Source organism: Cricetulus griseus (genome assembly GCF_003668045.3).
Source record: "Cricetulus griseus strain 17A/GY chromosome 1 unlocalized genomic scaffold, alternate assembly CriGri-PICRH-1.0 chr1_0, whole genome shotgun sequence".
Taxonomy (NCBI): Eukaryota; Metazoa; Chordata; class Mammalia; order Rodentia; family Cricetidae; genus Cricetulus; species Cricetulus griseus.
This window is the reverse complement of record NW_023276806.1, coordinates 23,235,206-23,260,614: the sequence shown is the minus strand read 5'-3', so window position 1 is coordinate 23,260,614 and position 25,409 is coordinate 23,235,206. Positions and strand designations below refer to the sequence as shown.

Genomic DNA, 25,409 nt, shown 5'->3' with positions numbered 1-25,409 from the left:
GCCAGTAGCTGCAACAGCAGTAGATTTCAGGTGCAGCCGCTGTGCCTGCAATAAAACAACAACCGTTTTGTCGCCTTCTCCCTCAGACCATGTATATCGCTGACCTCCACATATACAATCAAGAAAAACAATATATATATATATATATATATATATATATATATATATACACATCTGACTTCCACATATACATGCATATATGTATAAACACACCTATATGCATATGTGAACATACCCCACATGAGCATCTCCAGATATAACAATACCTGTACTCACACCACACGTGAATACACCTAACAATATTCTGAAGTACAAGTGCTCTACTGGTGAGAGCAATGGGCTCAATGGGAGGCAGGAGTGGAAAAAGGGGGAAAATGTAATCAAAATGTGATACATATTTTATAGAAATATCATAATAAAACCTATTATTATGTATATTTAATACATGCTGATAACAATTTTAAAGATATTTTAAGATTAAAAATAAGCTATTTTATTTATGTGTGCTTGGGTTATATCGTGTGAACGCAGCATGCACAACTGGCCAGTTCTTTCATTCTACCATGGGATCTGGGATTTTGGATCCAACTCAGGTTGTTGGTATTATGTGGAAAGAATTTTTACCCAATGAGCCATCTCAGCCGTCCAAGATTTTTAATAGCTTATTTTGAAAAATTCTTGGAATAAAGAATATAAGGTACCAGCTTTATGAATCAATGGGGCACAATTGAAAAAAATGGTCAAGGAAAGCAAACCTTAATTAAACTGACCTTAGTTTAATGGTTATTATAAAATTTCTTTCTATATCCAGAAAGAAAAAGAGTCACTCATAAGGGGAAGCAGAAAGCTGCTGTAATTTCTTCAGAGCAATTTCAACAGATTACTGTGAAATATAAGGTAGTCCTCAAAAGGCCAGTTCTCCTAGCCCACTGATACTATAAGATACTGTACTGTGCAGCAATGAAATGAAATGAGCCATAGCTACGGGCCACATGCATAAATCTGAAGACAACACTAAGGGAAATAGGCAAGAACATAGGATATTGTTAATCTAATTGGACACACTGAACACAGATAAGATATTTGAGACAAGGGTTACTGGATCAGGCTGAGGAAACCTGCTGGAGCTAGGGAATTACTCATCTTGATTTGCATAGGGCTTATATAAATATATTCATACAGAGAAACGAACTCATTTGTATTGTTTTGACTTCATCTTGTTAAACTGTGTGTCAGCACTCTGTCTGGGAGGGTTAACAAACAAAATGCCAAGAGTTAAGAGGTTTCTGAACTCCTGGCAACCGAAAGTCAATTCTACATTAAATGCACATTGAAAGTGAGGTGTTTTTGACCACATGCTCCTAGGTTGCAATGTGTGACTTCACTGCAGACTTGGTTCTGAACACACAACAGGTACAGTTTGCACCAGACATACTGTCACACAGTGCAAAGTCAATGCACACTACCTGAAACATTACAGCTCAGGTGCCCGACTAAGGTGTATTATGAACTGCAATGTTTACTGTATATACATAGTTATCTGCTCCTATGTAAACACAAGGGCTTAATATTTTATACTGCTATTTCTTAGTGTGTGTATCAAATTAATATACCTTTGAACTGTACTGTTAGGATGATTAAATTTAAAAATTACTATTTAAGTATCTGACCTACTTTTATGAAATGTCACTTAGTAAAGTTTAGCTTGTCACTAAAACAAAATTTCCAATAGTTTTTGAAATTTCTCTAAATATTAGTCTGCCATTTCTCTCCTGTGGTATTCTCCGGATTGGTCATTTTAGAATATCAACAAACTCCCAAAAACATTAAAGATGCTGTGTGTCCTATGGATAAAATAATCATCTGAGACTTAATTCTTTAATAAAATAAACATAGATTATCATGTAGATTTGCTTTAATAAATTACAAAATTTTATACACATATATATCAGATAATTATTTTTAAATAAATGTACTTATGATTTACTATCAATAAAAATTTAATCTGCATACTATTCTATAGACCTATATACTACATAGCTTGGGTAATGAAAAAAATTAAGTAAAAAATGATCACAAACAGAATAATTTAAGATGCCCTATTTTAGGATTCACATTAGCTAAAGTGTAATGAACATACAAATTAAGGAAAGTTCCAAAGGGAAGTTTGGGGATGGAACTATTCAGTAGTCCCTGAAGTAGGTCAATATTACAGCAGGTGGGTTTGGGGAACAAAATTCACAGAAACTAAGACAATTGCAGAACTTATCTTTAAAAACCTGGGAGTGGGTACAAATCACAGAAGCTTGACACATCTGAAAGGAGTCTTTAAAATGTAAAGGTGTCTGCATTAGAAGATTTTGCACATATAATGAAAATTTAAATGCAATTAATTCCAGAAAAGCAAAGCAAAACAAAAGCTATGCTAGAAAGTGGAATAATTATATATTGTGTGGGCCAATGGTGTCAATGTATAATAGTCATAATGATGTTAAAATGGATTAGTTGTTAATTAGAAGCTGAGAGTAAATTATGCTAGACAATAAGACAGGTCAGGTGGACTAAGTGATATAAATTCATATATAGCATATCAGTAGGTAGATGCCAACATGTAATAGCTACCATAAAAACATATAAATAACAATTGGTATTCATCATAACACATGCATTCAGAATACATACAACTTGCATTTTGAACTTGTCAATACTGTAGATTAAAAAGTGACTTTAAATAAATAGTATCAATATTGAAGAGAAAAAGGAAGAAGTGTTGGAAGGGATTTTGGTTCTTCAGTTCCACAGGGAAGGACCTGTGTTAGGAACACAAAGGCAAGGGCACTGTTGGCAATCATTGCACTCAACATGCCGCCACTCTACATACATGAAAGAAATCAAAATAAATGACAGGCAAAATCTAACCCTAGTACAGCAGCACCAAAGAGAGGACATGGAAATATAGAAAATCAGAAAAAGGACAGAGGTGAGTTGAATCCATGTCATTGTAGAACTCAGATCAACACTGAGGGCATTGGGATTGCCTCACAAAACAGTGATCAACAACCAGAGAGGTGGTTATTCTGCAGAAAGCTAGCCTAGGATGCCCAAGGTCTACGTTCTATCCAAAGTACCACAATAAAAAAAAAAACAAATAGTGAATAAACCAAGAAACTTGAATGAAATATAATTAAAAATAATAAATGGAGAAACAGCATTGTTTTGTTTCTCCATTTATCATTGAAGTTGACTAGGTATACATTAAGTTCATCTTTAATAATACATGTCATACAAATTTAGTAACTAAAATTTTACCCAAAAATCGATGCAAACTTTAGTCTTTCATCTTTGAACATGTTTTGCTCATGATGAAACCTGAGTAGGTATTCTCATTTCAATCAATAACCTCTTTGTGCAAATTTTCCAAAGATTAAATATCAGCATTAAGTGTCAGTCATTTCTTCCTGTTAGATGAAGTCCTGCAAGCCATGTGGTCTTTAATTTTCTCAACTATTATTTATTGAAACTTTCTGTGTCCCCCAGATGCCACTAAATAGTTAACATCCACTGTCACCAGGTCTCCCCTTGGTGCTTCTGTGATCTCCATGGAAAGAATTCAGACAAGTCACCCAGAGCATAGTTTATTGTAACTAACACTCTCAAGGGGTGAGCATGGACAATGACCTACACTGTCATTGTGATGATCTGCAGTTTAGTCAGACTCTAAGTATTTTTTGTTTTGTTTTCGTAAGTCTCTAAGACAAGCAGTTTTCCTTAGGAACTTTTTCCTGTCCAGGTGATTGATAGGCTTGTTTGAAATGAGTTACAGGAAGGGAGCAGTGGTATAAAGTCTCCTGATGGACAGGAATCCTACAGCGTTCAGCACTCTTGGGACCATGTTTAGCTAGTCATTTACTAATGACATGCAGACATCCCAGGATGCCTGAATAGAGCCAGAGATACCACCCAGGCCCCTTCCTCAGACCAGGAATGGCAGCCCACAATACCAGTTCCTGGTTTTATAGGCCACCAAAAGAGGGGTGCTGCTCCAGTATCTTCCAAGCCTGATCAAGTTGAACTAGCTCATAAACTCATTCATTCAACACTTACAAGGTGAGCAGAGAGAGTCTTCCTCACTCACTGATGAACACTCGCAGAGGGGAACCTGTCACATTTGTCACAGCCACAAATAGGATCATGCACTTTTCTGTTGCCTTCGATTCCTTTACTAAGGAGCTGACTTGAGTCTAAAACCAAAAGTTAATAGAAGCCATGTTCACATAGATGACACTCTTGCTCCTTGTCTTAGAAAAGAGAAGTGTGTACTACAGCCTAAATATGTAGGCTACTGATCCAACAAGAATAATCCTTGAGTTCTCAAGAGTAGTCTGGAGGCAACACAGTTCGTTTACACACTTAAACTAAATCAAGTTTAACTCATTACTGTCCCAATTTATGGTGAGGTGCCAATGTGAAGATCAGGCAACTTCTATAGGTTGGGAAATTTAATAATATGGGATAAATCTGGATCATAGAAATACAAAATTTAATTCCTGGGAATATATAACATAATCAAATAACATGACTACTGAAGATGCAGTTAAAGTCCCAAATAGGTTATTCAAAATATAAGTCTCAAATTTAGCAAAATAAAAGTAATGAAAGCTTTGCACAACAGTGTTGTATGATTTGCTGGGGAGTTAAGAACAAAGGTGTACATTTACTGAAAGTAGGCTGGACAGAAAAGACCAAAATAATAATTCCATCCAAACCTAGCTTTGTGAACCACTGAGTTATGAATACAGCATGGGTGAGCTATTACTTATGGGAAAGACTATGATTCAAGATCAGTTGTAACACCAAAAAGCCCCATGACAGTGACTTCAGAGTAATTACATTGTAGCATCCCTTCTTTAGACAAGCTTACACCTTTTGTATGACAGCACCACCCAAGATCTGGAGCAACTATGAGTGTAGGGAAGGAACAGCAAATGCCAGATGAACATGCTAGGATCCTGACAAATTGTTTTCAAGAACGAAATAAAGCCATATTAATGTTTTTTTTTTTACTTATTATGAAGTGTTCTGTCAGATTCAATAATGTCTCATTTGTCTTACAAAGTACTATAATGAATTTTTAATCTGAAATGAAATTTGTATTAATAATTTATAATAATAGTGTTTATACTGAAAATAGATTATGTATATTATCAAAAGAATAGGGCTAAACATAAATCAAAATTATTTGCTAGAAGCTGAGTCTCAAATGAACATTTTTCTTTTTTTAAATGAGACTCATTGTCAATGCCAGATATCATTATGCATAATGAGAAAATATTACAAGATTCTTACTTTTAAAACTGTATTTTTTATTCTCACTGGCAATAAAAAGAAGCGAAATTAGAAGGGCCAGGGATGTGGCTTGGTGATTGAATGCTTGCCTAGTATGAACAAGGCCCTTCTGGATCCCTGGAAAAAAGTTAGAAAATGATAAAAGTTGTAGTAACTTTTCATCTTGCTACTTCATCTTGTTATAATTATGCACATTAATGTAAAACACAGCTCCCGTTTCAAAGGGGGGTAAGGAGTTTATTCTGAGCCAAATATGAATAGCAAACTGAGAACATGAGTTCAGTTTGCGTGAATGACATGTTCCAAGAAAGAAGAAGTTAATTATAGAGCTTTTTTATCATCACAGAAGGAAAAAAAATTGTAAGGCAATGACTAAATAAATCACTGTAGGCAGCAGGTAGGCAGATTACGGCAAATCATGGAGTCAGACAGTTACAGGTTGTAGGTATCTGATCACTTTTTTAGTTCTTGGACTGGTGAACACTAATGATCCACTAAGAATGTGTTCAAGATGTTTTCTGAGTACTTAAAAGGGTATTAGTTAGATATGAAAGTGAGCCATGGGGTCACAGAGATGGTCAAGTGTTTAGAGGTTCTTGAGTACACTTATGCCCTGAACTGAATCTCAGTATTTTACACAGTAAAATTATACATTGTCAAGGAAAACTGCCTTCTGAGCATTGTCCTCTGATCAATGGGCACACAAGTACACCCCCACACACTCATACCACACACACACACACACACACACACACACACACACACACTTCTTAAAAGAAGTGGAATACGGATGCTATCAAAGAGACTACTGATAATTCAATTTTGTCTCTGTAGCTCTAACACTCCAGCTTGTGTAATCACAAGTTCTAAGCAATCAGCCTTGTAGAACATGGGTGTGACGCCACCAGAAAGTTTAGTACATGTGCATACAACTTGATTTCAGTCACTCAGTAAATATAGTTATATCACTTTTATATTTCAACTCTGCAATGGTATTTTCATTATAACTGGAAACTAAAACCAGAATTTTCTAAAACTATTAAGAAGGAAGGTGAAATACTATCTCATAATTCTCCTCCGGCAAAGTTGGCTCACTATATTTACTCATAGAGTCAAAAGTGCCCTGTGTTTCTTCTACAACTTACGTAAGTTTGTGCAGTCAACACTACAGATATATGTCCCACATCTCCCTGGATCACCAGATAGAGCCATTAATGGTCAGTTATTCAGCCCATCACTTCTTCCCTCTGGTTTTTCACATCTGAGACTTTCTTGGATGCTGTGCACCTGCTCATGTAGGAAAAGGATCTACTCTACAGAAAGTACCTGATACTCAGAAATTCTTCCTGGTTCTTGACAATGTGAGAGCCTGAAATGAAAAGGCAACGAATAAACCTGAATATCTGAATATATAATAGGGTTGTACATACAGTATTTAAGAGTTAATGTGCCATTTCAAGTATACAGATGGCATGAGCAGTCTGTTCGCACCCCTGAATCTGAAATGCCAGTTTCCTGTTGTGATAAGCACAGGATACAACAGGCAGACTTCCTATAAAGAGTTAGATGGTAAATACTTAGAGCTTTGTGGACCATATAGGATCTCTTCCCCCTTCTTCTCATATTCTTCCTAGTGCCCTTCCTCCCTTTAATGCTTTAAAGGTGTAAAAAGAATCTTTGCTCACAAATGAAGCACAAGCAGGACACTGAATGATCACTATTTTGCCTGTAATTAGCTAATTCCTTTCTAGAATGTTCTAAGTTTCCTTTCATGAAACACTAAAGTATCCATCCATGAAAGCACTGTGGTTTGTTGTTGTTGTTGTTGTTGTTGTAATTCTCTGCAATGCAAATACAAGGATTAGGATTAGACCCTTGCATTCAACATTTGATGTGAGTGGGGGATAACAAAGTCTAAATAGAGATCAAATAGTACCATTAAGAATTGGAGACAAAAATATCAAATTTCTTAGCCCAAATGGTTATTGTGGTAATTTGATGGTCTGTAAAGTAAAAAGTCTATAAAGTGCCTATTTCTTTATAGGTAAAACAATTCAGATTTGAATATGAAAAACAAAATGACTGGAGTTATTGAATAGAATTTCAGAGACATTTCTAGAAGAGCAGCATTCACTCTTAACCCCTGAGTCATCTCTCCAATCTGCAGAGATTCTTAAACCAATGTTTAGATTCAGAGACCATTAACTGATGGAAGGTCATGACCTTAGACAAAGCACTATTCAATGTATGGATCTCTTGAGCATCTACTAAGCCTTCCTGTAGTGAATGGCATCTATGGAAACAGCTAAAAAATGAATATTCTCAGTAAAATTTCCATAAATGTTTTCTAGTGATAATTATTCAGTAGTTCCAACTGACACAAATTTCTAAAGACACAAAATATCTTAGTAGTAGGAATGGAAGTCAGTCATAATGAAAAATGATATCTTCCCTTATGACTATCTTGTGCTTTCATCGGGGTCTATGGATGTCCTATGAGCATTTTAATTGACTCTTTTTATGATACTAGTGATAGAATTTAGAACCTCATTATGGTGTGCCTCAAATAATTACATCTTATAACTATCAATGAACTAAAATAATAAAATTATAAGTTTGCAATAGCATGCCAGTGATAACAATAACTTATCACTGGCTTAAATCATAACTATGTTTGCTATCCTAATGAAATCTGCAGAAATGTTTACCACAATGACATATCATGACAATACATAAATGATTTCATATAAGATGTATAAGATGAAAACATATTATTGATGAAATTAAGTATACTCAAGCATAATGATAGAGTCAGCTCCTGAGATTGCATGATATATGTCACATTTATGCCGAAATGTGAAGGGTAAATCACTTTTAAATGTCCCTCCATGTCAGCAAACTTTCTAGAAAGACAAAAGTTTAATTAAGTATACCAATGTGCTGCAAGACAATATGACAGAGAGTAACAGGAAGCATATCAGCTGTGCATAAGACTCACACTCACAAGGATTCTGCTGCACGATCAGATCATCTGACAAGCTACACCATCTCTGGAGCGTGTGGGATTTTTTTCTTCCAATGATGTTAATACATTTTTTAGAACTTTAATCAGGAGTTCTAAAACAGTTATTCCTCAGATTCTAAAGGAATAATTGCCTCACTTTTCTGATAATCTCTTTGTTTTTGAAACAAACTTATGAGTTCCTATTGAGTTCTCATAGAAATTAATTTCTGCCCACAGGATTTATGTAGTCTATTTGGTTGCTAGAGAAATAAATTATTGATTTAATTATGAATAACTATATTCTATTGCAAAATAGAATATAATAAAATGAGAGCGATCTTGATGGGAATAGTTGGTACCACAGATGTGTAGTTCACATTTCCAATGCATTACCTCTTACTGCATGCCTCAGTATGCCTCTAAAGCCTCATTTGGGATGATTACCTAATCTGTAGGAAGGGAAAAAGAGGGAGATGCTTGGCATTAGTTTCTGGAGAAAAATTTAAAAGTAAGTATCTCCAACATTGTGCACCTAGCCATAATGCTGAAAGAGAATAGTGGAAGGAAATATTTTAGTTAACAGGGGTTTGTACACTTTGATCTGGTCATTCTCTTTACTTTGAAGGAAATGTGGCTTGGCTTAAGCTATGAATCTACATTGAACAAAGAAGAAAAACAGTGGAAAGAAATATACCTATTTAATTTCAGAGTTAAGTACTCAAATGAAGTTACTAAATAAGAAACACACTGAGAAACAAGAGCCTTTACATTACAGTCTTCCATGGAATGACTTTCTTATGTCCTTTGTGGTTTATATTGCATTATATAAAGGCAAATTTGATGTGAACTCATGTTTCCTAGTTTCTTTTGTGAGTAACTGAACCTGCACAAGCCTCTGACCGCACTGTTGATCAGCAAATGCTTACTGAAAATTTGTTTGCCTTACAGTGGAGGCTGCAATAAGATCAAAGTTACATAGGTTTTATATGATCCTAGGAAAATTCCTTGCCCTGTGCCAAAGTCTGATTCATAAACAAAAAAATTCATTTTAAGAAAATTGCAAACATTAGGGATGATGTTCTGAATATGTTTAATCGAAACACTATCAAGACTAAACTTACATGACTATTACTTTCTAAAATACACAGATTGCATGACTTTATTTATGAGCTAAATAAATGAATGAAACATAATAAAAAAGATTCTGAACACAAGGAAAAAATAAAAAATAAAATATACAGATTTATAAAACTCTGTAAGTACATAGTAGAGTCAATTTTATTTTTACAGACTATGCCTCAATATTTTTGTCTATAAAATCAAGTTTGACAAAAATTGATAGAAAAAATAATATTAAAACATATTTAAGTGTTCTAATAGTTCTAAAACAACCATTAGTAGAGTAACTATAAAGAATATTTAAGTTCTAATAATTTTGGGGGGTGGGTTCGAGATAGTGTTTCTCCGTGCAGCTTTGGAGCCTATCCTGGCACTCTCTCTGGAGACCAGACTGGCTTCCAACTCACAGAGATCTGCCTGCCTCTGCCTCCTGAGTGCTGGGACTAAAGGCGTGTGCCACCAACACCCAGCTTTCGCTTGTCAGTCTAATAATTTTTAAGTATCTATATTATTCTACTATACATCTTTATGAAGTTTGTATCTGACTTCTGAGAATTGAATTTTCTTTAAATATTTTTGATAAATATTGACTAGTGTAATTGAAAAACCAAAAGTTACATCTTGAAATTCCAATTGGAAAGTTTGGGCTCTTATCAAAGACTCCATGTTCTTGAAATAAAAACATAAACCAATATATATTTGGTTTACCTTGCCTTATTATTATCTTGTTCCTTAGTGTTGCTGGTTAACTCAGTATATGTGTTGCTACATCTTAGCCTTATTACCAATGCAATCATCTGAGTTCTTTAACTGAAAAGTGTCCTTACATTTGATTGCAAATGAGCCATATTTCAAAATAACTACATCAAAATTCCCACTTGATGAAACAGAATACAAAATCCTTTTAAAAGAACATTATATTATTTTATAGTAGTCATAGAATTACAGGTTTTTTTAAAAAAAGTATTGACTCAAACATAAAATTTTCAACTTGAAAATATATAAACTAAAAAGCTTCAGAAACATACTCAAGGCCATACCAAGAGCAAACCATTAATCTTACATTCTCTAGTGTCAAACAGTGGTTCAACTATCAAACTACAGTAAAAGAGATGTTGCTACAAACTGAAAAAAAGCCCAGTCCTTTTATAGCTTCTCAGTAGACACCTGTACAGGATCATTTGTTGAGATTAAAAAAAAAAAAGAGCCAACCAGGATCAACAGCTAAACCCATGTCTGCTGTGTTATATCTGAGCAAGAGAAAACTGTTGGCAGTCTCTCACTTCTTTACTTTCTCTTCATCCTCAATTCACTCTATTCTTTTCAAAGCACCAAAGCACAAAATGTTGAAGGTAAAAAATAAGAGGGAGGGAGAGGGAGGGAGGAAGCCGTGGGTAATCATGACTTCAGAGCAGTGGCCAAATCGTCTTCCTTCTTTCATGAAATACTTCCATGAAATTGGCAGGTTTAGCATGCTAACAAATGTAAACTTAGTAAACTAAGTTTACTTACTTGTAAACTAAGCTTTAATTATCAACATGTAATCCTCTGCATTACTGAAATTCCCCCAAAGACTTAAATTGTATAAGCAAACTTTTGATTACTGCTTTGATACTGTTGTCTTCCTAGAGTTTTGCTATGTACAGAATTGCATGTGTCATATTATAAAGACATTGCTGATCAAGAATAAACCTTCAGGAAATCTTCTGCAAAAATTCAATCGCCAACTATATAAATTAGGGATTTAAGCAGTATGGTGAAGGCTGCAGGATGCTTTGGAGAGTGACATGCTAGAAAGCAAGGACATAAGGAAACAAAGCATGGACAATCATCTATTCATTTAAGGCAGACAAACTCATCAAATGAGACTCATCTTAATGCCTGGAATCCCAGAGTGGTTTTTAATTTAAGAGAAACAGAAAACTGGCAAAGTGTGTCTCCTTCACCCACAGAATTTCCCTAAAACCCACCTGGTGCTCATGTTCAGAGTAAACAAGACTTCTGGGCAGCAATTGATCCTAACGGTAGAATACTCTAGAAAATCCTTTAAGCATAGGACAGTTGTTGACAGCAACCACTACTGGGTCACTTTAAGTCCATTCTCTTCTAACAATAGGGGAAGGATCCTCTTGCTTTATAGACCCACCTTTGAACACTATTTGGGAACTGAATTTTTCAGGGATAGGGCCCACAAAATAATGGAAGCAAGCTCCTTGGTGATACTAAGTCCACTTAGGTGTAAGATTAACTATAGACATTTTAAGATAATAGTACTCATACTAGACTAGATGATATTAGCTATAGTTCTTAGTTTCATTTTTCTATAAATTTTAAATTGTATTTATTTTTTATTTTGTGTAAGTGTTCTGCATATGTATCTGCTTGCCAGAAGTGGGCATCAGATCCTACCATAGACAATTGTGAGCCACCATGCTATTGCTGAGAATTGAACTCAGGACCTCTGGAAGTGCTCTTAACTTCATAGCCATCTCTCCATCCCAGTTCTTAATTTCTTAAATGTTTTTGACAGAAGAGAAGAAAGAAAATCTTAGTCTTTTGTTATGATAAATCTTTCTGCCAAAGCCGCTGGAGCCCTACCGCCATGTGGGCGGTCTCGGCCAGCTGCCCGAGTTCTGCCCGCCACGTGGATGGACAAAATAATACACAGACTTATATTAGGTACAAATGCTGCTTGGCCAATGACTAGGATTTCTCATCTGCTAGCTCAGTCTTAATTATCATAAATCTACATATTTTATAAGACTTATCTTATCGGACGCCTTCCATTGGCGCACTCCCTTGCCGGCAGATCACATGGCGCTGCTGGAGGAATCGAAGGAGGAAAAGGGACCCTTCCTGTTTCCTTTGTTTAAATATGAGTCTCCTTGCTATGCCACTTCCTGCCTGGATCACCACTTCTCTACTACATTTCCCAGAATCCCCTTTGACTCGAGTCCTGTCAAACTTGCTGTCTCATTGGCCAAACAGTACTTTATTTATCATCCAGTAAGATGAACACATACACAGAAGCACTTCCCCCATCATCTCCTCTTTTCTGTCTAAATAAAAAGAAGGGTAACTTATCTTTTATAATAACTGGAGAAAACTATAACTGTAACTATCTGTCTTCAACTCTACCAAAGACCACAGAAGGATAATATATAAACTCTAGAATTGACAGAGACATCTGCTACCTGGATAGTCACCCAAAGTTCCTCTGTAACTTTGGGGCATCCATTGTCAGCCCATAGGCCACAGTGTGTCTGGCACACTTCTCCATTTCAACAAGAACCCTTCAGTACTGTCTTGTTTTGTAAGTTCAGCAGTCACTTTTTTATTACTTTATTTTTATTTTCTTTTGTTTCTTTTTTCCTGAGATGCATGTTGTTTATTCAGTATATTAAACACATTTCATTCTCAAACTCTACCTAATTCATTAATGGTGTTTTACCACAAGAAGTCCAAATCACCCATTTGCACAGGGTGCCATATTTGAAACCATGTACTTAAAATTTTAGATCAGAATTCTCAAGTCAATAGTTTGTATTTATGGTGTTAATCAAAAGTTATAAAAAAGTAAGATAGATGGTGAATTGGAGGAAGAGATTGTGGGGTATAGTCAATATGGAAATAAGTGGAAATCCCCCAGCCTCCATTAACCTTAACTGCTTGGATTAAAAATGTGTGCCATTGAGCCAAAACTAACTTTATCCTCAAATGATTTTAATAATGCACTTTGGTTATTAAATGGTATTACCTAATTAATTATATTTCAATAAAGCATGAATAGCTATCCAAATATAGCATTGAATATTTTCATAGGTATACATTTATATTAGTTAATAGAAATAAGATTGAATTAGTATTTAAATTTTTACCATCTAAACTTGCACATATTAATATAATTTACAGTTATAACCAAAGTTAAAAATCATCAATTAAACTGAAAGTGGTAGCTCACATGTATAATACCAGCACTCAGGAGACTGATACATGAGTTTGGGGCCATCCTGGGCTACATAGAAATTTACAAAAGTGCTTGGGCTAGAGAGTGAGATGCTGTGTCAAAGAAAATCAAACAGCAAAACACACACACGATTTTAAGAGTCATATATGGGCTGCGGCCACCACTACCTATAACTCTAGCTCCAGGGCGCACACACTCTTCTGGGCATTTTGGGTACCCATACACACTTAATCATAAAAACACACAAAATATTTAGAAGAGCTACATATGATTATCTGGAAATATTAAGAATGAAACAATGCAGTGATTTTTACCGAACAATAAAATCCTTCACAAAGTCCTATTTAGGTGTCTATTCTTCCTTCCTTTCTTCCCTAGCTCTCACCCTCAGAATGCTAACACTTTATGGTCTTTGTTTCTCATCTGGATTTTTGGATCAAGTATTTTGAAATACAACAGGGTAACTTATAATAGATACTGTAAAGATAAAATATATTTATCAATTCAATTTACAATTTTGTTTAATATTTTAATTATAATATTGAAAGACAATTTTCAGGCTTGAGAGATAACAGGATAAAAATACACAATTTTGCCTTTAAAGGGAGTTACATATTATAAAAAAGAAACAGGTTAATATATATTACTATGCTACAGTAGTTCATTTTAATGCTCCATACAGATTTAAGCTGAAAGAAACAGAACTGTTGTCCAATGACTAGAGAGGAACAGAGATTACAAGCATTAGGGAACCCTGTAGTACACAGTGGGAACTTGTCTCAAAAATGAAAGGAAGAAAGAAACCTGTGGTTGAGGAATTCTCACCTTATTCAATCTACTGTCAGTGAAAAATTGTCTTGAGAACAAAATATTAAGTGTTTGCAGATCAAAAAGAATGCTGAGATAAACAATTTCCCAACCTAAAATATTTAAATTTTATAAATACCATTTTTTAAAAAATATCCCTATACTTTGACATTTTGACATTTAAATTTTTCTCTTAAATATATCATGAATTAGTATGTAAATTGAAGATTAGAAACCATAAACACAATAAGAATATATATGTGTGTATATATACATATATATATATATATATATATATATATATATATATATATATACTTAAAATTCAAGACAAGTGTTATCAATATTTGTGAGTGGATGACTATGGTATATTATATTCTTATATAAACTGTTCTATTCCATACATATATTATAAAATGCACATATATAAAATTATAACATGTGGTTTCATATATTATGAGCCAGCCAGACTAAAGGGTAACAGGCCTTTCTCTTTATCTGGACATTAAATAATATGAAGTGCAGAAAGATCTTTCTGTAATGACTCTAAGAGTGTCATTAATCTGTTCTTCATGTTTTATCAAGGCTTATTCCTTTATGCTTTAGTTTTTTAACCAGACTGGAATCCAAATGTCTGGTGGCCAGGTAGTATCTATTATTTATACTACCTCCATTGTCTTTGTTGAGTACACATCTAGTGAGAGATTTGTTTATGCTTCCTATTGCTGCTATGCAAACTTCCAAAAATCAGTAGTAATACAAATTTATTACCTTAACAGTCGTTACAGTTAGTGAAAGGGGTCTCCCTGGATAAAATCGGTAGTTGGAAGGATTAAGTTCTTTCTGGAAGCCTTAGGAAAGAAGCCTCTTCATTACATCTTCCGCTTTCTAGAAGACATCACAGCCCCAACTTCCGTCTTCAAGCCAGAGACATTTGCTCAAGCCCTTCTTAGGTAGCCAATCCTCGGTTCTTCCTTGTGTACTTCTGAGGACACTGTGATTACACTGGGCTGTTCTAGATAGCGCAAGAGAATTCTCTATCTCAAATTCATCAACTGGCAATCTTAATCTTCCTTTGATACATTACCTGACATATTCACAGGATCAGGAATTAGATTTGGGGGTTCTCTGTCTAGCACACCCTTAGGTTTGGGGGTTTTCTGTCTAGTACGCCATCTGAACACTTTTGTTCAGTTCAGTTCCTTCTTTCCCTGCCCTGAAGCCTTCTGAATAAAACAGACACACATGCAGCATGTTTGCTGTTGCTCTTCAGTGTTTGCAGGAAAAATGCTGATTAAATAGCTTAAATGATCATTGTTTAGATTTCCCATTGAGTCAAAGCAAATGATACATTAGAAGGATTTTCTAAGAGTCAATAAGTAGGGGTTTGGAAATTCCTTTGAGGATGCCAAACATTAGGCAGATGCAAATTAGAAACAGTGGGTTTCTAAAGGACTCTTTATTGCTAGCGTTTTACAGCGTGTTTTAATCACATCTGTATTACAGCTCTGATGATTTTAAATACCCCAATGGCCATCATTAAAAACATGTTTTTTTTTTCCCTAGCAGTACATTTAGCTCTTTCCTTTACCTTGTTCACTTACAAGCACTTTGAGAAAACAATTTTTTTACAACAATCATTTGGATGTTGTGTTTATTGGTTCTTGTAAAGAATGTCCCTGTGATAATGTTCTTTTAGTTAACTTGTACATCACAAAGTTTCCTAATAGAACAAGTACTAATTACTAGAAAAATTAAGAACTCCAGATGGGCAGAGAAATTTCCTGATGTGGACATGGGTAAATATTTGTGTGAATTAAATGAGTTTATTTCAAAGACAAACTGATAACCAGGTCAAGATCTTGGATTCAGACTCTCCTGGATTGAAAGCCCAACTCTATCATTGCACACTTATATGACCTGAAGCAAATAATTTACCTACCTGTACCTAGACCCACCGCCTACAAGATCTCACGACTGTAAGAATGAGAAGAAATAAACCACTGAAGCACGTATTCTTGAGTCTCACATATGAACGTGCTAACCAAAGATATATCACAATCCCCTGAAGAAGGAAATTGGGTTTTAAAAAATATTTGTGAATGAGGTACAAACTTCTGGAGACACAGTCATAGAGACTCGTGGAAGGGAAAAGTCCATCCCCTTACAGGATATTTCCAATCTATATAGGGACCATCTCTAATCTTTACTGCAAGAACCCCAGCACCACTAAGGAAAGGGGAGAGAACATGGCCAGAGCCTGTATTCAGTCATGATGCTTTTGACAGCATTTGGTTTTCAATTAGTATACTTAAATGTTCTAGGAATGGTTATTGCCACTTTGGGGGCAATAGATGTGACTGGTTATAATCATTAAATTCAACTAATCTCATAAAGGCAGTATCAAAACTTTTCTTTTGTATGTGGTTCTAGATTTTCAATAGGTACCTAAAATCATGCTCATATATACAGCCTCAAAGTTGAAGTGAAACTGAGTAGGGGAGCAAAGGGAACTCACCAGAGGTGAAGGAGAAAGAGAAAGGGAAATGGTGTGATGTGGGAGGGATTGCTTTTATGAAAATGATACTTTACAGTGTTGCTGTGGCAACACTGTAAAGAATGTATATAATGAAAAATGTAAATTTAAATTACACACACACACACACACACACACACACACAACACACACACACACATATATATATATATATATATATATATATATACTTAAAATCAATTGATGAATAATATTGCTTTTCCTTTTATTCCCCTTTTCTTGGAGGGAGGTACACTCATGAAAATCAGAGTGCAACTTACAGGATTTGGTTATTTCCTTCTACCATGTGGGACCCAGAGATCAAATTCAGGTCATCAGCCTTGGTTACAGGAGTAACCTGTAAATGTTACACATTTAACCATCACACAAACCTTCTTCTCCTTAAACAGGAAGCCTATGACTAAGAAGAAAAGGGCTGATGAATCCAAGTCTGGGGAAAGGGTCATGAGAATACTGAGACCAGTGAAGTATGACCCTCAGGGGACAGTGCTGGTGACTGCCTTTAGAAAGGAGTGGTGACATTCTCAGAAGAGTAGCCATGCATAAGTTGTGTTCAGGCTTAGAAGAAAACACTCAGCTGCTACTTTCCCCAATTAACTCGTTCTCACAACTGAATAACTCAGATCCCTGCTTGCAGAGGGCCTTCAAGTCATTTCAGTCATTTTGAAAATAAAATGAAACAGATCTGCTCACATTGCCCCACTCTTATTTCACTTAAATATGGTACTTGATGATCAGAGTCCAACAGAAAAGATGAAAAAGAAAAATCCTCTAAGAATAAACTACTAACGCATAAGTATCTCTATATGAGTCTATAGTCTTTAGGCCATTTGTTGTCATAAATATCAATTCTACAAATCTAAAAGGCACTTTCGAATCTATAGCATTTTTCCTTTAAGATAAGATGCATCAGTTCAATCATTAATATGAATCAAATGGCATCAAGAACAAATGACGTGATCATCAGCATCTAATACCTCCTAGGAACCAGAGAGATTTGATGCTGGCAAAAGGTTAAGGCCACTTAGGGGCAGAGTCAGCACTTGATGAAATGCCAGACATTTTCTATGTTATTAAAAAAGGATCCCATCATCTCTAGATTCATGCATCATGATTTTATATAAAGGATGGTTCATTCTGTTGTGGGACAAACTGTTGTGAATTTTCTGCTTTTGGAAGATATTTCATCAAACAGCCACACCAGTGTAACTATAAAGTACTTAAGCAAATAAATATTAATTAGATTAAAGCTACAAAGCTGAACCTACTAAAACAAAGAGAGATTGGGATTTATCTCAGTGGAACAGCATGTGCCCAGCAGAGTCAAGGTTCTGGATTTTATCCACAGGACCAACACAATAAATACATCATGTAAATTAAAATAAACAAGAACAAACTGGAAATTTAAGACTTGAACTACACAGTCTGTGGGTGTTTCCTAACACATTCTGTGATTGTTTATTTTCTCTTATGCTCCTGTTTCATATACATTAGAAACAATAAAAATAAAATGTGCTAACATTCTAAATACATACAGGATACTTGATTTCATTTTTTAACTCTTTCCTTTCAGTCTTTATTTATTTACCCTGGAACATATCCCTAATTGGTTAAAAATATGTTATATCAAAATGTTATACATATGTTATAAAAATAACTAGAACATTTATTATCAGGTTAAGAGTTAATTTACTGCTGAGAATTGGCTTAAATTATCTTGGTGCTAAATGAACCATGTTTGCTTTTTGTTGTTGTTTGCTTATTTTTAGTTCTTTACATAATCAAAGGAAGATTTCTGTATAAAGAAACAGTTTCAAAAAGACTAGCCCATTGAGGAAATACAAGAATTCTAAGAATATTCAGAAATGTGGCACTCAAGTTACCTCCAAAATAAGAGGCTCAGAAATAACCCCAACTCTCTCAATTTTCATAATTGCAATTAGCTATGGCATTCACGAGCTAACCAGCCGGCATCTGTGAACCTGGTTACCTCTACTGAACTGGGGCCAGAATCCACTGCCTCCTTTAAGAGCATCCATTCTATTTATTTGAGGTAATAAAAGTTATTGTGGAATTAAGTTCTTTCTACATGACCTGTTATGCTAACCTACAAAACATAAACTGTTTTGTGCTATCGTCCTAAATTTATTGCAGTAATTAGTTGCCACTATTTTAGGTAGGAAGAGATTACAACAGTAATTGACTTGAGCAGCTCTTAATGGTCCATGTATTCTCTTCAAACACGTGGTTTACTGATAAACATTTCTAACAAGGAAACAAACTGCTTGTGGCCACTCTAACCAAATTGTCCTTAATTCTACAATGTTTTAGGGAATGAAATCTCATTATTAAATGATAATATGCTACACGTCTTATATGATTATGGACACAATGGCAGGTTTTTGCAGTTTATTATGAAAACCCCTACAAAATCATTTGATGATTGGATTTGGGGCTATTTAAGTACCATCCACACAAACATATATCCCCAAATATGTTTAGAATCTCTGGCATTCATTCTTATTTTATGCTTCATTCCCTCTCATTCAAAATGTGACAGCCAAGAGGAGATCAGAATTGTTTTTGCATCACAGTAAGTACAGAGCTGAAGAAAACTGCAACAGTGGCACCTCAGATCTGTGGAAGAAAGAAGCCGCCTCTGAAAAGCTATTTGTCATTTTAAAAAGATGATAACTGTGCAGAACATAATGCATTTCTCTACCAGTGTTATAATAACAATGTGTCTATAATTAAACATGATCCTGAAGCACTGGGTCATAAGGAAATGTAGATGCACCACTAGGTTTCGGAATTTCTTAGATCCTTACATGCTCTTATTTAAGACTTAGTAAATCCCAGCATCCATGCTGTAAGGAACATTTACAGAATACTAAAAGAATAAAGCCTTGGAAATATGAGTTCAAATACTCCAGGCCTTCACCATCAGATAGGAAAGTATGGGTTACCCTTTGGAATATCTCACATGGCTGCCCACCTATTCACATTCCTATCAACTACACAGTACCAGCTGTGTTCTTAGGTTTGGAATATCTAATTGATGGAGACAAAAAGGAGAAAGAGAGAGATAGAGTCAGAGAGAGGGATGATTGGGGAGAGGAAGAAGGAGGAGAAGTGGGGGATGATCTTATACTAGGACTATTTAGAATCCAACATCTCCTAAAAGACACACTCCTGTCATGCGCTAATTGAGAAAAAGATTGCAAGGATTCATGAAATAATGAAATGTTCCAAATAAACAGGCACTTTGATGAATCTTGTGTTGTCCCACAGCAGAGAAGAATTGTAATGTATTCTAACTGGTACCTTCTCAACAGACTTGTTCTCACAGAGGAGACACAGGAGCTGACCTGTTTTTTTTGTTTTTGTTTTTTTTTCTCGTAATTGTAATTCCTCCTAATTATTCATATGTTACTTAAAAAAGAAACTTGTTATATCCCTTTTGGTCTTCAAAGATCTACTTTATGCTCTATAGTTTTATACCCTATATGGAATAAATTATTTCAGGTTGTATCTAAACAATTCTAAACCTACCTGTTCAACTCTATCAAGATTTGATCTAACTTGAAACCCAGCATTATGGATACAATTGTTCCATAGCACTTAAACTTTAAAGTAACTATTACCACCCCATTGTATCAATATCCAGGGGACAGTAAAAATATAGCAAGTCTGTTTTCTCCAAAATACAAAGTCAAAACTTAACCATATTATTTTTAAAAATTGTATCTAAGTATAATTGTATTACTAAACAAGAAATCACACATATTCACTATTTTCCTTGGGTATAACCCACAAATCTACATAATGTTTTGGTAGCAGATCATAGGTTTTATCAAGTTCAATTTTTAGTGAAGAGATGAATTACCTATGTTTGAGAAATTATTGTGTTCACCAAAGTAATAAGAAAAATTAAAATGAAAAACTTATATAAGGACAACATAAGAAAACTATAAGGAACCAGACTCAAATTCACATGACACCTAAGAGCTGAAAATGAGCCACATGGAGACATTCCTTCTAACAAAAGAGAGTTGATCACTATTCCAGGATCAAAGAAATATTTGTCAATTGCTAAGCAGCTGCTCTGCATGCTGTAGAGAATTTGCATACATACAGAGTTGTGTTTAGTTATCATGATGTTCCTATAAAATATGTGCTAACCATTTCAGACATGAAAGGATTGCATTCTTACAAAACCACCTTGTTCAGACAAGCATGTGCAGATTCCACATTTGAATCAATATAAATAAATACAGACATCAGTATAATCATCCCAAACATACGAGTATAAACAGAGGGATTAATTAGTATTTAGAATGAATTAGTTTCCTTTTTATTGTAAAGGAAATCACAGGGAGGGAAGGAGATTAATTTGATGAATTTCATGATATGATTATATAAACCAATAAATTCAAGGCATGATTTCAACATGTAGCCTACTTGCATATTAGTTGGAGGATGTACATTTATTTTGTGTTGTCTATGAAAGCTTTTATTTAATATCTGTGACATGTTCCAACCTAAGAAAGTAACATTTCAAGTTCTTAATGGCTACAAGTATAGTGACTACAGTGTTGAGCAACACAGCAGAGGTTTGCACCTATCAGCAGGTAAGGAATACTTAAGGTTATATCATTCTGAGTCACAAGAGAACTGCAGTATAATTCCTTTTGAAGGAATATGATTTTGTGCTCAGTGTGTTTTATTACCATCTCTCTTATTATATAGCATGTAACAAGATTTGTCTAAACATATAAAAACTCTCTTCACCCTGAGGTTTAAGGCAACACAATTCACCTCTTGGATTCAGATACAAGGAATGAATATACTGGGTGATTTATTCAGAGTTGTAGATTTTCATCAAGTGATTGTGGTAGAAAAAGATCTAGCGAGGAGATGAAGGCTGTGACAAGGTGGAATAGAAAGGATGGCACATGGTCCATGGATAAAAAGGAAGGGATTATCTAAAGAATATGCAGCTATGGAGCAATTTAACAGTATCACCAAATAAGCTCCAGACAAAAGAAAATCCAAAGGAAAAAAAGGTAGGAAAGGAGAAAAAGGAGAATCATGGAAGAAAATAAATAAAAGAAAGGACAACCATGGGACAAGAAGACTTAGACATAGGAAAAATCTATTCATCAAAATAAATTCCTCATAGAACTGATGGGATTCTTTCTCAAAGCTTCCATAGGGTATGACCCTCTTTGGCAGTGTCCCAACAGCTTTCGAGGTCTGGAGTCACAGTGAACTTAAAATTAAGATTCTCTTTAGCTTCACACCTTTGGATTTAGTAAGCTGGATATTACAATGATTATGACACTCAAATTGCTGCCTGTGAATAGAGTAGTAGTAGCTGGACAAATAGTTTCCTATGGTTTTTGTATTTTTTTCTTTCCATTACAAAGAAAATTATTTTACATGTCAATCCTAGGTCCCTCTGCCTCCCCTCCTCCCATGCCCTCCCAACTAACACCCTACCTATCCCATACCCTTTCTGCTCCCCAGACAGAGTGAGGCCTTCCATAGGGGGTCTTCAAAGTCTGTCATTCTTTGGGATAGGGCCTAGGCCCACCCCCTTGTGTCTAGGCTCAGGGAGTATCCCTCCATGTGGGATGGTCTCCCAAAGTCCATTCCTATGCTAGGGATAAGTACTGATCCACTACAAGGGGCCCCATAGATTTCCAAGGTCTCCTCACTGACATCCACATTCAGGGGGTCTGGATCAGTCCCATACTGGTTTCCCAGCTATCAGTCTGGGGACCAAGAGCTCTCTCTTGTTCAGGTCAGCTGTTTCTGTGGGTTTCACCAGCCTGGTATGGACCCCTTTGCTCATCAGTCCTCCTCTGCATCTGGATTTCAGTTCAGTTCAGTGTTTAGATATGGGTGTCTGATTCTACTTCCACCAGCTGCTGGATGAGGGCTATACTATGGCATATGAATTAGTCATCAATCTTATTATCAGGAGAGGGCATTTAAGGTAGCCTTAATAGATTAAGGAACTCAATGTAAGACTTGAAACTCTGAAATTGTCGGCAGAAAAAGTAGAGAGTGTACCACAAGATACAGGAAGTGGATCCAACCATATGTGGATGACGCCTTTGGAACTGAGTCAAAATTAATCTTTTCTCCTTTTAAGTTTATCTTTCCTGAGTATTTGTCAGTGATAAAATGTTGATATATACAAATATCATATTTTCCCAAATTTTCTATCTCTAGCTTAAACTAGCTTTGTTGTGTCTATGATCATGATATGAAACCAGTTACTTGACATCTCAACCCAGACATTATTCAAGCTTTAACCTTGCAATTATATCTGTGGCGAATCCTTCTCACTGCAGTGAGTGATACTTTCATGAGCCTCTCAGTTTTCTATATCATGAACCTTGTAATTTTCTTGGTATAATTTGTTTCTTGTTGCATGATAAAATACCCTGACAAAAACAATGTAGAGGTGAAAATGTGTTTACTTCAGCTTATAATTCTGGTTGAAGTCCATAGTTGTGGGGAAGTCAAGGTAGGAACTTCAAATAGTTACATTAAGAGCATAGAGAAGTGAATGTATGCATGTTCTCTTGCTTGCTGGTGCTCAGCTAGATTTCTCTACTCTTACACAGGTGAGAACCTCATGCCTAGGGTTACAGTGTCACCCTAGGACATATCTTCTCACATCAACTGACAGTCTCCCACAGACAGTGCCCAGGCCAATCCAATTCACAGGAGTCCTCACTGCCCTGCTGATTTCAGGTTGTCTCAAGTTGACAGAGCTCACCCTCATAATTGTTTGATTTTTGTATTTCTGTTCATTAGTGGGATTTTTTGAGATTATAATTTAATTATAACATTTCTTTCTTCCCTTTCCTGGCTCTAAACCCTCCCATGCTCCCTTTCAAATCCATGGCCTCTTTTTTCACTAATTGTTATTACATGCCCATGTGCATATGTATATACATATATATTCTTAAATATAACCTGTTATATCAGTATAGTGTTATTTGTATTCATGTTTTCAAGAATGGCTGTTTGGCCCCGGACAACTACATCTACAAAACACACTGGCATCTAAGGATGAGGAAACATTGTAAAAGAGGGAACAGAAATAATGTAAGGGCTTTGCTGTGAGATGTGTCCCCTAGTGTTGTCAAAACATACATCCATAAAGTCTCATCAACATTATAATTTTATATCTCTTTCCTGTCTTTATAAAAATACCCAAATATCTCAAAAGATTTAAAGCTATGCCCATTTAAACCCAAGAAAATGTGAAGAATCATTTTTTTTAAAAATGAATAAACCTTGTAGATTCTTTTGACAGTGATAATAGTTGCAGCTTGTGTGTCTTAGATTCATACTTTCTGTGCTTCTTCACTGCCCCTAAAAACATGGCAGCTTGGGGCTTAAAAGTTTCATTTTAATGGTTTAAAAAGAAACTGGAAGCAACCTACATGCCCCTCAACCAAACAATGGATAGAGAAAATGTGGTATTTTTACGTAAGGGAGTACTACTCAGCAGAAAAAAAACAAAACAAAACAATGGAATCTTGAAATTTGAAGGCAAATGGATGGAACTAGAAGAAACCATTTTGAGCGAGGTAACCCAGTCACAAAAAGACAAACGTGGTATGCACTCACTCATATGGGATTTAGACTTATAGCACAGGATTACCAGCCTACAATCCTCTTCACCAAAGAAGCTAGGAAACAAGGAGGACTCTGAGAGAGACACACATGGTCCCCTGGAGAAGGGGAAGGGGACAAGATCTCCTGAGCAAATTAGGAGCATAGGAGAGGGGAGAGGGAGCTAGGAGAATGAGAAGGGGAGAGGAGGGGGGTGAGGAAGACATGAGAGAGCAGGAAGGTTGAATCGGGGGGAATAATAGAAGAGAACAAAATAAGAGATACTGTAATACAGGGAGCCATTATAGGTTTAAGAGAAATCAGGCTCTAGGGAAATGTCTGGAAATCTACAAGGATGACACCAACTGACAATCTAAGTAACAGAGGAGAGGCTACCATAAATGCCATCCCCTGATAATGAGATTAATGACTGACTTAAATGCCATCCTAGAGCCTTCATCCAGCAGCTGATGGAAGTAGAAGCAGACACCCACAGCTAAACACTGAACTGAACTGGAATCCAGTTGCAGAGAAGAAGGAGTGATGAGCAAAGTGGTTGAGACCTGGCTGGTGAAACCCACAGAAACAGCTGACCTGAACAAGAGGAGCTCATGGTCCCCAGACTGATAGCTGGGAAACCAGCATAGGACTGATTCAGACCCCATGAACATTGGTGTCAGTGAGGAGGCCTCATAAATCTATGGGGCCTCTTGTAGTAGATCAGTACTTATCCATAGCATAGGAATGGACTTTGGGAGCCCATTCCACATAGAGGGATACTCCCTGAGCCTAGACACACAGCAGAGGGCCTAGGCTATATCCCAAAGGATATGACAGACTCTGAAGATTCCCCCATGGAAGGCCTCACCATCCCTGGGGGGGCAGAAAGGGTATGGGATAAGTAGGGTGTTAGTGCAGGGAGGAGGAGAGGCAGAGAAAGCTGGGATTGACATGTGGAACAATCTTGTTTC

General features: G+C 35.8%; 1 protein-coding gene across 8 annotated transcripts in view; it reads right to left on the bottom strand.

Annotated features, from left to right (window-relative positions):
- Positions 1-25,409, bottom strand: part of Bank1 (B cell scaffold protein with ankyrin repeats 1) — a 286,273-nt gene that overhangs the window by 210,748 nt on the left and 50,116 nt on the right. Inside the window, exon 1 of one of the 8 annotated variants that reach the window (XM_027395780.2) lies at positions 6,492-6,627. The exons of the other annotated variants lie outside the window; for them this stretch is intronic. Within the exon in view, the coding sequence (XP_027251581.1) occupies positions 6,492-6,558 (67 nt within the window). The 5' untranslated portion in view covers positions 6,559-6,627. Of the gene's footprint in view, positions 1-6,491; positions 6,628-25,409 lie in introns of those variants that run through there. 8 annotated transcript variants of the gene reach the window in all.